Genomic DNA, 16105 nt, shown 5'->3' on the forward strand with positions numbered 1-16105 from the left:
TGACTGAGCCCAGCATTTTTTCTCTCCTGATTTCCCACAGAAATGGATATGCAATTGAGCAAGAATGTAGAATGAATGAAGGTTTTATTAGGAACATAGGCATCTAGGACAGAGTAAGAATAGGGAGTGACACACATGCATCAAGATGTCATGATACAAACCTCACAGTGTACCCTATTTCTATCAGAAGTTGGGATGTGTGTTCATGTTGTCATCTTGACATAATTGCAGTTTAGAGCCTGTGATTAGGAGCCTTAGTCCTGGTCCAACAACAGTATCTGTAGATAGAAACTGTTCTTGAACACTACAGCTGATCGTTCTTAGAGTCTAAAACACTCCCTGAATAATTCCAGGATAATATTGTTAATATTTGTAACCAAGCCACTTTTCAGACTAATAGATTTATCCCTTCTTCTTCAAAATAACTTAGGAACTCAGCATGCGCTATGTTTATTTGTAATATCATATAGCCATATTTGTTTGCAGATGGCAGATTGCAGTCCTGCTACAAATGCGTTTTGAATATACGTCTATGTTATAAGCGTGCATACTCCCACATTCATTTTTATATCTGTTGAGGAAATTCTTTAAATGTCTATGTGTTGCGTATTCCTCTTGTTCTAGCAAGGAGGTTGGGATGTTCTCTTGCTCTTACTGGACTTGTCAAATAGGCAATGGTGATACCTGCCCAAGTCCACTAAATAGATGGAATAGTTTAGCAATGGTTTAAGCTTCAGGCACTAGAGTTGAAGTTAAGTTTGCTATGCAGATTTGACAAGCAGTCCTGTCTTGGACTGGTCCCTTGAATTTTCCATAATTATCACTTAGTATTTTAATAACATATTTAGCAATTATCACATAGCAGATGAGTTGTGTAGAATGATAAAAGCATGTGTGAAGAAATTTGCCATATTTGGGTCTTCTTATATGTAAGTAAATAGATTACATTTGTTTTCTTTATTGAAAGCTTCTGAATTTTTGTTTTCTATTTTTAAAACATTTCTCCTAATTAGCGCGTGTTGGCTTGCTAAGAGTATAAAAGAAGAATCTTTTATTTTGAGGCAGTTGAAATGGTTGAAATAAATCTGGGAACAGATTATTATATCTATTTCACATCATGGTCACCCATGAAACTGTTTCAGCTAAGCAGGCTGTGCTTTGATGTATCACTGTCTTGATATTTATTTACTGTTCAAGGCGGATCAATGTGGGGCCTCGTTTTCAAGCAGAAGTCCCATTGCTTCGAGATCGATCTCTGGCAGCCTCTGATGTGGCCAAGGAGCAGTTGGTGTGGCAGCCCTGGGAGGAACTGGAAAATAATTTGGCAATCCAGGAGAATGGTAAATTTACATACCTATGTCTGAGTGGCCGTGAAAACAAGGAGGGAGGGCCATAGAACATCTAAAAGTCACTGGATAGTCAACCCAGTTGTTGGCCTTTGATTCACTGTAAAGCTTGCACTAAGAGCAAGGTTGGAGAAGACTCCTGCGAGTCCCTTGGACTGCAAGGCGTTCAAACCGGTCAGTCCTAGAAGAGATCAACCCCGACTGCTCTTTAGAAGGCCAGATCCTGAAGCTGAAACTCAAATATTTTGGCCACCTAATGAGAAGGAAGGACTCACTGGAGAAGGGCCTAATGCTGGGAAAGATTGAGGGCAATAGAAGAAGGGGACGACAGAGAATGAGATGGCTGGATGGAGTCACTGAAGCAGTAGGTGTGAACTTAAATGGACTCCAGAAGATGGTAGAGGACAGGAAGACCTGGAGGAACATTGTTCATGGGGTCGCGATAGGTCGGACACAACTTCGCAATTAACAACAACAAGAGCAAGGAACTCTAAATAGGAAATCGCTGTGAAAGCAGAAAATTTGAGAGTAATTGTAACAATTGAAAACTATTATTCTTTGTCGTTTTGTCCCACATTTAAAAAACATTTAACTTTATCAGAAGCACATAAAGTCTGACCAGATTTTTTTTTAAAAGTCAGTCAATCAAAATCAAATTGGGGTCTCCCGCTGGCAGCTTCTCTTTCCTGCAGCTCACCTCCCTCCTCAAACTCTGCTCCATTGTTGAAACTACAGAGAAGATTCTAGATGATTTTTTGGTATAAAAATGAAAAGTAAACTTGTGATTATGTTTGATGACCAGATGGTATGGATTTCAGAAATAAGAGTATTATAATATAAATTTAGAGAGAGGTTAAAATAGATCTGCCGTGAAGAATATTGGAAGCCACTTTCTTTCTTTTCTATTGTTCTTTAACTTTTTTTTCTTTTCTTGCACTTTTTTCTTTGCCTTTGCTTTCTTTTTCTCTCTTTTCCTTATCTTATATTTGTGTTTGTTTTTATCTTCTCTTTAAAAAGCTTTAGTAAAAATTAGACAGACACTGGCAGAGTGTTAAATGAGAAAAAAATTCATGCGGTGTCAGATACTGTCCTCAAATACTAGTAGGCAAATAAAATATTAGCTAAGTTAAACTATTGGGTCATAAAGTCATTAGGTCATAAAGGTGACATGAGTACTAAATTTAACATAATATGATTGACTTGCTTAAAGAGGGGTTGCCTCAAACAGGGCCATGCTTTGTATTTTTTGACCTCTTCTCTTTTGCTGTCCCATATAATACTCATCATCGCAAATCTTAGAAGTAGTATTTATCTCCTGGATCCCAACATTCTAAAGCAAAATCAAAACTGATTGGATATTTTCCTCTTTATTGCCACTGCTTATCCTGTAAGGGATGAAATAACCTGCAGGCATACTTTTCTCATAAAATGGAAGTATTCTTCTGCCCCTGAATGGAATGGGATGGATATGACAATATCATAGTAAAAACCAGGACCACAAGATTAATGCATGTTACTGGGAAACATGAAGGTGGAAATTAACCATGTTGGTCCTTTATGAAATGTTGGTATCCATCAACCCAAGCCAAGATGGCCAGTTAGTCAGAAGTGATGGGCAAATTAGGATCCAGCCACATTGTGAAGACAGTAGGTTCTCAGATAAGAGGTAGTGGGAACCATTAATCATAAAATGATGGGAAGCTTGTCTGTGTGTGCATCAGCCAAATTGTACATATATTGGCTGGTTTTCTTCTTAAATGGATGTTGTTTATTTCATCTATTTCATAACATGATGGAACTTTCTTTTAAATATAATAGTGGACAACCTGGTAACAGCTGCATGTTCAAGTATATTTCCTGGCGGTGGTACCAATCAAGAGCTGGCATTTCACTGCTTACATGAAGCAAAAGGAGACATTGTGGTAAGACTCTAGCAACCTCTGATTGGACTAGAAAGTTTGCTGATAAATATAAAATTCGGATGTCTAGCAAGGACTAACAATATTATATAGCCCAACTAGTTGCTTTGCAAACTTTCATAAGAGGTTTTACTACCCTGTTGTTAATACATTTGTGATAATGCATTCTATCTTTTACCTGTAGCTGATTTGAATGGGGCAAATCAAGAGCTGCTGGCAGCTCTTCTAGGTATCTTCTTCCATTTTCCTTCTGTTGCTCATGATGCATTTGTCTTTAGCCCGTCATAAACTTGCTATTGGTAGTCCCAAAGGTACTTTCCCAAAAGGCAATTGGGATTTTGTTTTTCCTTGAAGACATTTCACTTCTCATCCCAGAAGCTTCTTCAGTTTGAAGACGTCAGTTCCGTAGACATTTGCTATTGGTAGGTCAGCCTTCCCAACCTGATGCCTTCTAGTATTCCTAGCCAGCATATGTAACAGGTTGTGGAAAGTTGCTTTAAGTTAATACTGCAGGGGATATTTCCAAAGCTACACTTTGCTTGACATTTTTTTTAAATAAATGATAATTGGTTGGGTTTATTTAACATGCAAAGCCACAAACTATGTTTTACTAATTGCAGTGACGGTATTCATAGTATAAGCAGAACTGGATAAATGACATTATGGCTTAGCTGTCTTACCCGTCCCATGCTGGAGCAGATCCTTACGTTCAAAATGCTTCTAGTCCACTACTACTACCCCTATTATAGGGCTAGAAAGCCTTTCATCTGAAACCCTGAGGAGCAGCAGTCTGTCAGCATACACAAAATTCAGGTTATCTGTTACCCTCTAAGGCAGTGATGGCAAACCTTTTAGAGATCAAGTGCCCAAAAACTGGCCCACCCCCACTCTGCCCGCCTGCTCCCGCCCTGCTCCGCCCTCACCCCACCCACCCTCAGGGCCATCCATGGCATGCCGCAGATTGCCCAGGCGGCCCTGCAGTGCCATGGTAGCCACGCCCTCCACCCGCACCCCACAGCATCATCTGCCCAGCTGCCATGTGCTTGGCTGTGGACGGGCCGCACCCGGGGGTGACTCTTTGGGTGGGCTGCTGGTGAGGAGGGAGCTATGGGGGGGGAGGTGGGGCTGGGGCGACAGCATGCGTGCCCACAGAGAGGGCTCCGAGTGCCGCCTCTGGCACTAGTGCCATAGATTCGCCACCACTGCTCTAAGATCTGTCTGACTAATATTGGCATGGGATTGGTGTCATCATGGAGAAACTGAATTATAAAATCTGTAATGCAATTGTTTTACTAGAAATAATTAAGGTAGCATATGTAACTTTTGATAATATTCTCAGCGAGAAAAATAGATGTTGGAAATATCCGTAGCTACATTGTGCTTGATTCTGTTGATTTCCTGGAAGGCCTAGAATAATTTTGGCATTTATTTATGTCCTTGCTGTGAAATACTGTTTACTTGGGCATGATTAAACATGGGCGTTAACTGACTCTGCAAAGAATGATGATTTAAGGCCTCTTAAGAGTTTTTGGTTTTCTTTTTTAAATTGTTATTCTTAGGCAAAAAGTTAGCAGGCACCATTATAAAATGAGGTACATAGTTTAGAAATAGATATTTAATTCTTTTTTATATACAGGATTAAACTAAACTAAACCTCAAGAAGAACAAAAGGGAGTAAATGTAATCCTGTACATAAGACTTATTATAGGAATGCTTTTGGATGTCACTGGTAAGGCATAGTTTTCTTGTGACATCATTATATTTAGCAATCCTTACATCAGCAATGCTGGCTGTGGAATTCTGGGAGTTGAAGTCCACATGCCTTAAAATTGTCAAGTTTGGGAAACACTACCTTACATCATCCAAAATGTTACCAAGGAGATTATAGATGATCCTCGTGTAATGACCATCATTCAACAGCTGTTCAAATTTGTGATGGTGCTCAATAAAGGCTACAAATCCTTGTAGTTGCCGTTGTTGCAACACCCCCATGATCATTTGATTGCAACTGGGTTGCTCAATGCCTGGTTCACAGTTATAACATTGCAGCAAGCCACCGTCACGTGATCACAATTTCCGACAGCTTCTCACATGCCAAGTCAAGGAAGTTGGAACATAAAATCCTAAGATAATGACTGTATGATCCTCATGTAGCATTGGCAAACGGGGCCACCAGAACTGCTGGCATTAAGCAATGAATTGTTGTGATGTTGCATTTTTTGACCACGTCCCTTAGCAGTGGCAATTCTGGTTCCATTTGCCATTGTAACCCAAAGACTACCTGTAAAAGGATTCCGTTCTTGAATTTAGCCACACTAGAGCCCATTATTTTAACCTGCTAGAGCAGTTTTATTGTGGGTAATTGTCATTCTTGCTGGATTAATAGGTTAGCTTTTTAAAGCTAGTTTGATTGAAAGTTAATTTAAAGCTAATTTTTCCAAAAAAAAAAGCATAATGTTAAACTTAGTATAGGTAGTCCTCGACTTATGACTACAATTGAGACCAGAATTTCTATTGCTAACAAGACGATTGATAAGTGAGTCATATGCAATTTTGCTACCTTTTTTTGCCACAGTTGTTAAGCGAATCACTGCGGTTGTTAAGTGACTCACATGATTGTTGCTTGAATCTGGCTTCCCCCATTGATTTTGCTTGTCGGAAGCTGATGGGAAGGTCGCACATGACAATCACATGACTGTGGGATGCTACAACCGTTGTAAATATATACGCTGGTTGCCCAGCACCCAAATTTGGATTGCGTGATCATCAGGTTGCTGCAAGGGCCGCAAGTGTGATGATTGGTCATAAGTCACTTTTTTCAGTGCTGTTGTAACTTTGAGTGCTCTCTAAAATAATGGTTGTAAGATGAGGGCTATCTGTAAATCAACGATGGATTGCAGTGGAAGAGAAGAAGGGAAATGGATAATCTCCTGGAGGCTTAGTCTGTTCCTCTCACAATAAACCATGATATATTGCTCAAATGTCTTAATGTTTATATCTGGGAGGATTAGGAATAAAAATTTGAATGGGAATCATTCACGGCCCAAAGACTTTCAGTGGCTTGTGCAAGTTTCTAAAGCAGCAGCTTCGTCAACTTTGGCCCAATAAAGTCCCGATAAGCTTGTTAGCTTTTAACGTGCTGTGTGATTCCTTGTTCTTGTTAAACAGGCTAGGGCTGTGTCACTTACTTATTTCAAAGGCTAGTTGAAAGGATAAATTAGCCAACGGTATTCACTCTGAATCTTACTAATCAGGTAGGCCCTAAACCCTAAATATACACAGCAATTAAACAGTAATGATCAAAGATGATTAGTAAATAGCGAGAGCTTGTTCAAGTTTTATTATTTGAGCTGAATCTGGTTTTGTTTTCCCTTCAGGCTACTTTGACCAAAATGCTGCTGAAGAAATCAGTGCATTCACCGAGCCACCCGCTGGCAGATTACCACTACACTGGTATGCTGCAATAAGATAATAGCCGCAGTTTCTTCTCTCCTTCCCAATTTTAGGCGTAAGAAAATTTTAGAATCACCACCCTGGTAAATTTGAGGAACATTTTTACATACAGGAGATAATTTCTTCATCTTAGGATACTGCTGTTCTCCAATTTAAGCTATGGTTGGCTTTAACGCAGTTTACTTTTAGAAATAATGTTGTAAATACATTTTCTGGTCTACTGTGCACTTGTGCATATATAGGGAAATGTGAAAAGGTGAATCAGGCTATTAATAAATGACAATTTTATGTTTAAGGCATCTTAAGTATAATTGAAATACATTTGTGCATAAAAGTTGTCCCCAACCTGCTGCTTCTGAAGTAGATTGGACTACAACTCCCAGAATTAGTAGTCACATGACTAGGAATTCTGGAACTTGTAGGCCAATATTTCCAGAGAATAGCAAAATTTAGAAAATAGGGTTTAGAGGCATTGGCTGTTTTCGTAATCTCAGCCTGTTTTACACATAGGAAAAAAAACCCATTCCTACTGATGGTTTCATCCCTGCTAAAGAAAAAAAATGGACACAAATTTTGTGGTTTTGAACAGTTCTCTGAAAAGCGAATGAATTTTGAGATCACACTGTAATATTTATGCTTCTCACTTTATCTGATATAACATAGAGGATTACCAAGTTTATCTGTAGCCAGAATCTTTCTGGAAAGAAGATAGTACAGGAAATTAGTTCAACAGTCTGAAAGTTTGGCAACCTGAAGGAGTCTTTGAGGACTTCTGAGGATAAGGAAATCCCTTGACAGCAATCCTTCTGATCTCTGTCAAATCTTAATTCATTTAAATAGGTTTTGTTCACTTTCTCTGTGACAGGTAAAGTGAGAGCATGGGAAGAAAATGTATTGTGGACAGTTGCTGGAAATCCCTCCTAGAACAACTAACCTGAATGTACATTATGTATATTATGTGTCTCTCCCTTCACAGGCTGTAATATTTGACAGAAACAAACCTAAACCTCTCTTAGTTCATAGAAATAATATTTCAAAAACTTCTGGTTTTGCTTACTGATCAGTATATTATTATTTATTTATATGAATTATATACTGGGCAGAACCCATGAGGTGTGACATCTATTTACAGTCATCTAAATGCCAATGAATTAGAGCTGATGATTGGTACAGACTTGCATTGTGACAAATAGAGGAACATGCCATTATAAGCTGTTGGAATTTACCCCAGTGACTCCCCTCCTGCAATCTCTTCACTCTGGCATTTCTGTTAAATACTAACCTCTCACCTGTCTCACCTGTCATGATAGCACTGGCTAATTTGCTCTGTTGTCAGGAAGATTGTTGGGAGATGTGCACAGTCCCTGTGAACTCTTTAAACTTAACACTGATCTGAGGTCACTAAATTTTTGGCAAGGCAGGAGAATGCTCAATGGCATGTGTGACCCTACAAAATGTAGAACAATGCTATCCAATCACAAGAGTTCAGAGCCTTTTGTTTGTGTAGTACAACTTCAGTGGTAAAACCAGATCACCTAAGAACCCATTGTCCTAAAACAGGGGTAGGCAACCTTGGCTCTTTTATGACTCGTGGACTTCAACTCCCAGAATTCCTGAGCCAGCCATGCTGAGGGGAAAGGGAGAGGTTTCCAAGCTGAGCAATGATGGCTCAGGAATTCTGGGAGTTGAAGTCCACGAGTCATAAAAGAGCCAAGGTTGCCTACCCTTGTCCTAAACAGATACTTGTCTTGATTCAAAGTTGGTTATGATTGTGACGAGAAGTTCTTATATCCCTCCATTTCATTCCAAATGTGTTTTTTCTTGGCTCCTTTCTTATGTTGAAAAGCAAAATTAAAGTTTCCCTTGAACTGAGCTTGCCATTTGGACAATCTATGTAGTATGGTGGTGTTGCTAGTAGAATGCCAAAGTGATTTGCTATGACTTCTTTCTGGGGTATTATTTTTTTACTTCCTCATTTGTAAAGCTCTACCCATCAAAGTGTTTTGGATTAGATATATAAAATCCAACCTTGTTTCTATATATTGTCAGTTTATGAATAAGACTTCAGCATTTTGGGTATTCAGACATAATTTTTTTTATTTCATTTAAAATTAACTATCAGATTCCAGTTAAAAACCTTAATTAAAAAGAAGTTTCTGATTTAATCCAAGAATAACTTTAATTGAAGCAGGATAGCTGAAATGTTGGATCTGCCATAACAAAAAATATTTTTGTGTTGGAAAATAAATAGGGTAATGGAATTATATTACACTATCTCTTTTTCCAGGGTCAGACAGCTGGAGTGTGGCTGAGAAGAAACACTTCAATAAGGGAATTGCTATTTATAAGAAAGACTTCTTCCTTGTCCAGAAACTTGTAAGTCTTTTCTCAAGTCCCTAACTCATGGCAAAAGAATTGACCGGCACCAATAGGATATATAAACATGTCTCCTCTAGTTGATTAATTTTGCATGGTTTTGACTAATCACTAGCAAAAAGGGACACTGCTTAAAGTTTACTTGGACGACCTTCCAGTGCAATTTTGGGAAGTGAATGGGACCAATCTCTGGAGCTTCCTTTTCTGTGTGTGGAAATCCAATGGTGTGGCCATTGAACCTAATCTTTAATATTACCTTTATTCTGGAGTCCAATATTAAAATACCGGACTCCAGAATACAGGTCATATTAAAGATTAGATATTAAAATACTACTTGGGGCAGTGATGCTGAAATGTTGATAATTTCAGTGATTTATTTCAGACAGAATAGAAAAAAAATGGAGCCTTGACATAATCTCTTTGCCCTTTTAATGAATGGAGTGAACAAATTGGCAGACTTGTTCTAAAATAGTTAACCATTGTTTCTTCCTCAGAAACAGGAGGTCTAGTTGAAGAATATCTGATTTATATGCTATTTCATGTGAAAGAAGGAATGAAGGAACTCTAAGCTTAGCCAAAAATTAATTCCTTTTTTGCTTTTTGAGCCAAACTATGAACATCCATATGTTCATCCAGAACCATTTCACAGCTGCCCTCAAATTATATGCCTAATATATTGCAAAACAGAGATGAACAACTATAATTGCTTCAGTGGTTGCATCAGATTTCTTTATTTAGAATTTAGGTTTTCATAATCAAAGCTGTATTAATCCAGCAAAGCATTCAGCTGCCACCACAGTCTGAAAAGGCCCACTCTAGTTTGCTTAAAAGTGTACTTCAGAGTCTCTCATTTTTCATGTGTAGCAACTGACAAGTGGCCTTTGAAACCCAGAGATCAATTTCCACAGTATTTAGTCTCAGATTTATTGCACATATACCAACCTTCAGGACAATAGGTCTGGATAGTAGCCAGGAGTTTTGAAGCTCATGAATATACCCAGAGAATTTGTGTGCAGTATAATTGGTTTTTGTGTTGAAATTTGACCTGTTTGATTGGTAAACAACTCAGTGATTCCCTAATAGAGTAGATTATAATTCCAATTCCTGTAATCACATTGGCGGTTTTCTCCTATAGGATTCCAGCCTACTCAAGGACTTCTGAGTCATAAAATTACCATCTAATTATACATGAGGTGCCCAGTTGCAACAGAGAAATTCAGAAAGGAATATATAAAGTAATATAGAATAATAGGTTTATTATTAAGAAATTAGATTATTTGAAATTTTAAGATATAAAAGAAAGAAAGTATTTCTGGATTGGCTAATAACTTCCACTTGGCTCTGTGATGGCTTTTGGTTAAACTCAGGACTATCCCAGGACCAATCAACTGAAAATTTTTCAACCATCACAATACAATACAGTCTATTGGTGTTTGTGATCTCAATCCATGCATCCCATTGTGGAATCAAGCGAATGGTCACTTATTTTACCCTTATCTCGGAACTATCCAAACTGGTCTTTTCTATTTTTATTTTGATGATGTTTGTATATAATGCTGGGTTTTAGACAGTAAAAAGCATGTCTTGTATTTCCCTTTTAATGCACTAATCTTAAGCTGCTGCCCTATTCTGCTATGATCTAATTTGCCTTCAGCTTCTGTTGTAAAAAATGTCCATGGAACGCTTTAGATTTCCAGTTTTCTAGTCTCGTGTCAAGCTGTTTTTGTATAGTCAGGTTTAGATTCTATTTCTGCCAATGCCCCATTTTTTTCTGAGATTCTTTCAGTAACATTTCTTTACTAGCAATAGGCCTTGTAATCATTTGGAATTCTCTGATTCCTTTCCTTGTCTCTTCCTTTGTTTCTCCATCTCACAATACTGAAGATAAAAACCAAGACTGTGGCTCAGTGTGTGGAATTCTACTATACTTACAAAAAACAAGTCAAAATAGGCCGGAATGGGACTCTCATCTTTGGGGATGTTGACACTACTACTGAAAGAGCTGTTAAAGATGAAGCTGAAGTAGATATAAAGGTAACAGATATCTTTGGGTACTAAAAATTATGCTAGACCTCATAGATGGCAAGCAAAGGCATGGAACTTGAAACAGGCATTTTCTATTGCTGCGAATTACTATGCATGTATAAAAAGAAATATTCAGAGAAAATGGGAAAATTGCAGAGTTCTGCTTAAATCTCATTGGCAGGAACTATTAGAATAGTGATGAATGTGTCAGCTTTACTACGTAGACCAGACAAGAAACATGATCAAATAAGCTAGCTCTATTTTATTGTCAAGCTACATTAACAGAATTTTGTAAGTCTGAGGTCACTTTTACAGCTTGGACACGGGCAGGGTATCTTCTGGATCTGTTGTTCCAACCACTATGTAATTGCAGACTTTGCTCTCCTTTAGCTGACCGTTCCCCTAGGAATCATCTCTTTGCCCTGTCCCCAAAGTTCACTCCCACTTACCATTACAGAATGAGCGCCCTATTGGATTCATATATATTTCTAATCTGTGCTGAAGTGATTATTTTTAATATGCATTCCTTTTTTACTCTTCTGAAGAGTTCCCATAGGCTTACACGTACTCTTCCTCCCAGAACATATAACGAAGACTATGAAAACACTGAAGATGAGGATCTTGAAGAAGTTGAGGAAGACATGTCAATTAAAGAGGAAGCAGTGGAAGGGGACGAGTTGTATGGCAAAAACAGCAATTTGGCGCCTTCCAAATCAACTCCTCTTCGAGAGGTTGAGGAACAAGTAAGTGTCAAATGAACCACAGTCAACAATTTCTGCCTGGAGCGTTTCTTATAAAACATCTGACCGGTTTTAGCGGAATCAATGTAATTTTTGTCCTTAGTTAACATCACTAGTGACATAAATTATTCATTATATGAATAATTGTTTGGCAGTTGCCTGATGCCTTCAGTCAAGAAAGATGAGTTTAGAAGTGTAGATACAGGTAGTCCTCTGGTTACAACACTATAGTAGTAGTAGTAGTAGTAGTAGTAGTAGTAGTAGTAGTAGTAGTAGTAGTAATAATAATAATAATAATAATAATAATAAAGTTGGAAAGGATCTTGGAAGTCATCTAGTCCAACCCCCTGCTCAGGCAGGAAACCCTATACCATTTTGGACAAATGGCTGTCCAGTCTCTTCTTAAAAACTTCCAGTGTTGGAGCATTCACCACTTCTGGAGGCAGGTTGTTCCACTGGTTAATTGTTCTGTCAGGAAGTTTCCCCTTAGTTCTAGGTTGCTTCTCTCCTTGATTAGTTTCCATCCGTTGCTTCTTGTCCTGCCTTCAGGCGCTTTGGAAAATAGCTTGACTCCCTCTTCTTTGTGGCAGCCCCGGAGATATTGGAACACGGCTATCATGTCCCTCTCGTCCTTCTCTTCATTAAACTAGACATACCCAATTCCAGCAACCATTCCTTATATATTTTAGCCTCCAGTCCCCTAATCATCTTTGTTGCTCTTCTCTGTACTCTTTCTAGAGTCTCAACAGTTGTTCAACAACTGTTCAAAGTTATGATGGTGCTGAACGAGGGGGACGTAGGACAAGCCCCTGTAGTCATTACAATTGAGATCTGGACTCTTGGTTCCTGGCTTGTGATTACAATATTACAGCAAGCTGTGGTCACATAATCACAATTTTTAATGTTCCTTGACTGGCTTCCCACAAACAAAGTCAAAGTGGAAGCTGGTAGGAAGTTGGAAATTGTGATCACACGAGGTCCTCACTTAATGACTTGCCTGGTCCTCACTAACAATGGCTACCTGTAAACTACTGAAAGTGCCGCTGCTACACAATACAGACACATGACATTGCACTTTATGATAGTATCACTTGATGATAAAGAGTTTCCAGCCTCACTTGTCATTGTAAGAAGAGGATTACCTGTATGTAATATTTTTAATCAGCAAAGTAGTTGTAACAGCCCCCCCCCCCCGCCCAGTATTCTTAAAATACAGTTTGGGTCTTTTTATGGATTTTTTTCAAGGTTATTGAACCTGAATTTCCAGTCAGTTGGAGAAACTGTGTACTTGAAAACTTTCAGAACATTTATTTTGCCATCTGGTGGTCTTAATGATACTTTGTGTAATATTCATTTTATGTTTTCATACCTTTTCTCAAGGGAGCTTATGGCAGAATACTTTTGGCTTTGAAATGTTTCTTTTAATATAATGTGATGTGTATATAGGAGATGGGTAGTCTCCTTGTTTACTTAACTTTATAGGTCAATATTGCTTTCGTAATTTGTACTTAAAATACACTGTGAGGAAAATGCATCTATCTGTATGCTGCTATAGTATGATTCTCACGGGTTTTGCAAAAACAAAAACAACCCAAACCCATTGTTTAATGTTTTAAGAAGCCTCAAGAAAAACTCCAAGAGGAACTCAAAATATTCATAGCTTATTTAAGACATGATTAAAAAACACTCAGTCTGTAATGTATTGAACCCATGAAGTCTGAATTTTTAGCTTAATAAAAATAACAATTGTATCAATGCTTTAATCACACCAAATGTTTTCTGATCATTGTTAAGTTTTTTGAAACCAGCTGGGTGACTTTGGGCCAGTCACTTTCTCTCAACCCAACTCACCTCACAGAGTTGTTGTGGGAAAAATAGGAGGAAAGAGTTATTAGGTTTGTTTGGCACCTTGATTTATTTTGTTGTAGTAGTAGCAGTAGCAGTAGCAATAATAATAATAATAATAATAATAATAATAATAATAGTAATAGTAATAGTAATAATAATAAAAAGACCTACAAATAGAAATAGAAAGACTGTGGCAAAAGCAAGCAAGGGTAGTACCAATAGTCATAGGCTCCTTGGGTGCAATCCCAAAACAACTGGAGCACCACTTGAACACCATTGGCATTGACAAATTCGCTATTAGTCAATTGCAAAAGGCGGCCTTAGTAGGAACTGCTTCCATCCTGCGACGATATCTGTAATACCATAAAACATCCACATCTGCCTATCCCAGGTCCTGGGTAAGGACTCGATAGGTAGACAAAATGCCAAATCCAGTCTGAACATCTGGCTGACTGTGCGATGATCGATAATAATAATAATAGGATTTAAATAAAATAAATTAATACATCTATTCCATAGAAATATTTTTACATCTTTTAATAATGGTGTCTTATTCTGAAGGCTAGTAATCTCCATATGGAAAAACATCTGGAATCTGGTGCCCCAGGAAGAACAGAAGTCAGAGGCAGAACTTCAAGAAGGACAAAGGAAGCACCCATTAAATATCGGAAGACTTCGCCACCAGTGCAAAAGAGAAGGAGAAAACCGAAACCCAAACAAGACACGGCCAACAAAACCCAGAATCAAGAGGAGGAATTTCCATGTAAAAAATGTGGCAGGTAAACATGGGAAGATTTGGAGATGAAGAAAATTTCTGACATACTTTCTTCTGTCCAAAGGAAAAATGAATATGGAATTGAAGAATATTTGCTAATCTTAGTCTTTAAGATGTGTGGATCTCAGCTCCAACATGTTAGCTAGGGATTTCTGGGAAATAAAATCCACAGATTTTAAAGTTACTAAGGTTGAAAAACACTGATCTTAAGGCAAATGCTATGCTCTAGGCATTTTGGATTAAATATTCTACATTTCCTTGCTAACTGGAACTGATGAGAATCAAAGTCCACAGTATTTAGAAGTCACCAAGTTGCCTAATCTGCATATGTGTGAGGTAAAAAGGTTTTGTTTTGTTTTTAAATTGCTCACATAATTACATTTTTCCAGTTATGAATTGTTAGGATATGATTTAATTTCTGTCCAGTCCCCCTGCTGTCTTCTACTTTGGGTGGATTTCACATTTGAACAGAATGATGTAGAGATGGAAAAATGCTCTAGGGATGTCTTGAAGGAATATTTCAACAGCTTCCTAGATAATTATTATCCTTTTCACTGCAATAGCAAGCACCAGTTCAAGACTGAACAGGATTAAACATCAGTTGGCCTTGAGCTTGCACATATCTGTTTCAATTTGTATGTCTCTCTCAGTTAACTGGAGCTAGACTAAAGAACATGTTGGTGACTGGAAGTATCATTAGACTGGAAAGTTAACTTCTTGTCTAGACTGATAAACCCAGTGAATTATGAACCTTATCAAGCATTTAACTGATGACATGAATAAATTATACCCAATTTATTTCTAATTTATGCTAGGAAGGATCTCTGATCCTCATGGGCTGTAAACTTGCAAGCAAAAAAGGGTAGATTTTGTGAGGGTTTTCCTTCCAAAAGAAATATAGGTAGAATTGTGAGGACTACTCACTTGTTCCAATTTGCACATAGGTAGAAGTTACCTGATAATCTACTACTTGGATATTCAAAAGTCTTGTATAAAATAGCTCATAAAGGGCTTCTATGGAAATCATAATAATCATGGGAAATCTAAAAGACCAAAAGTGGATGAAAGGAAGCACATGTGAAATGCTTCGGTACTAAATAACCAGATGCAAATGATGTCAATTTATATCAAATTTGTCCTATAAAGAACTTCAAAGATTTTCCAAAATTGTGATTGCAAGAAGATCTTTCACACATACAGTAATCATTGCAATTAATTTCTTCAAGTGTCTAGGACTTGTGTGCACTTCATTTGTGTCTGTTTGTTAGCAGAGATTTTTTTCATCAATAGCTGCTCTCAGCATGAAAAGTACTAGGTGATGCCTCAGAATTAATACAAAACATGAATTTAAGGCTTATGTCTGCCCAAATTAGGTATTGGGTTCATGTTCTATACATAGAACCATGTTGCAGAAAAATGATAATAGAGAAGTTTGGTAGTTTACTCCATTGAACCCAAGGTCCAGCCAACACTGCTAAATAGAAGTCTTAAATCGTATTTTATTATTTCAGAGTGTGTTCTAGTTCATATTAGCCATTTTTCATATTTTCCTTTATTTGAATCTCTTTTGTCTTTTTATTATATTTATTTCCATTTTTAAATATCAGCATGGATCTTTCAAAG

General features: G+C 37.7%; 1 protein-coding gene across 5 annotated transcripts in view; it reads left to right on the forward strand.

Moving 5' to 3' along the window:
• The window catches only part of MIDEAS (mitotic deacetylase associated SANT domain protein), a 90948-nt gene that overhangs the window by 70708 nt on the left and 4135 nt on the right, over window positions 1-16105 (forward strand). For all 5 annotated transcript variants that reach the window (XM_039330347.1, XM_039330174.1, XM_039330079.1 and 2 more), the window contains exons 6-12: window positions 1198-1340; window positions 3165-3268; window positions 6643-6718; window positions 9006-9094; window positions 10979-11128; window positions 11665-11862; window positions 14269-14486. In XM_039330347.1, the coding sequence (XP_039186281.1) occupies window positions 1198-1340; window positions 3165-3268; window positions 6643-6718; window positions 9006-9094; window positions 10979-11128; window positions 11665-11862; window positions 14269-14486 (978 nt within the window). The remainder of the gene's footprint in view (window positions 1-1197; window positions 1341-3164; window positions 3269-6642; window positions 6719-9005; window positions 9095-10978; window positions 11129-11664; window positions 11863-14268; window positions 14487-16105) is intronic.

Source organism: Crotalus tigris, unplaced genomic scaffold (genome assembly GCF_016545835.1).
Source record: "Crotalus tigris isolate CLP2741 ecotype Arizona unplaced genomic scaffold, ASM1654583v1 scf7180000017545.3456711, whole genome shotgun sequence".
Lineage (NCBI taxonomy): Eukaryota > Metazoa > Chordata > Lepidosauria > Squamata > Viperidae > Crotalus > Crotalus tigris.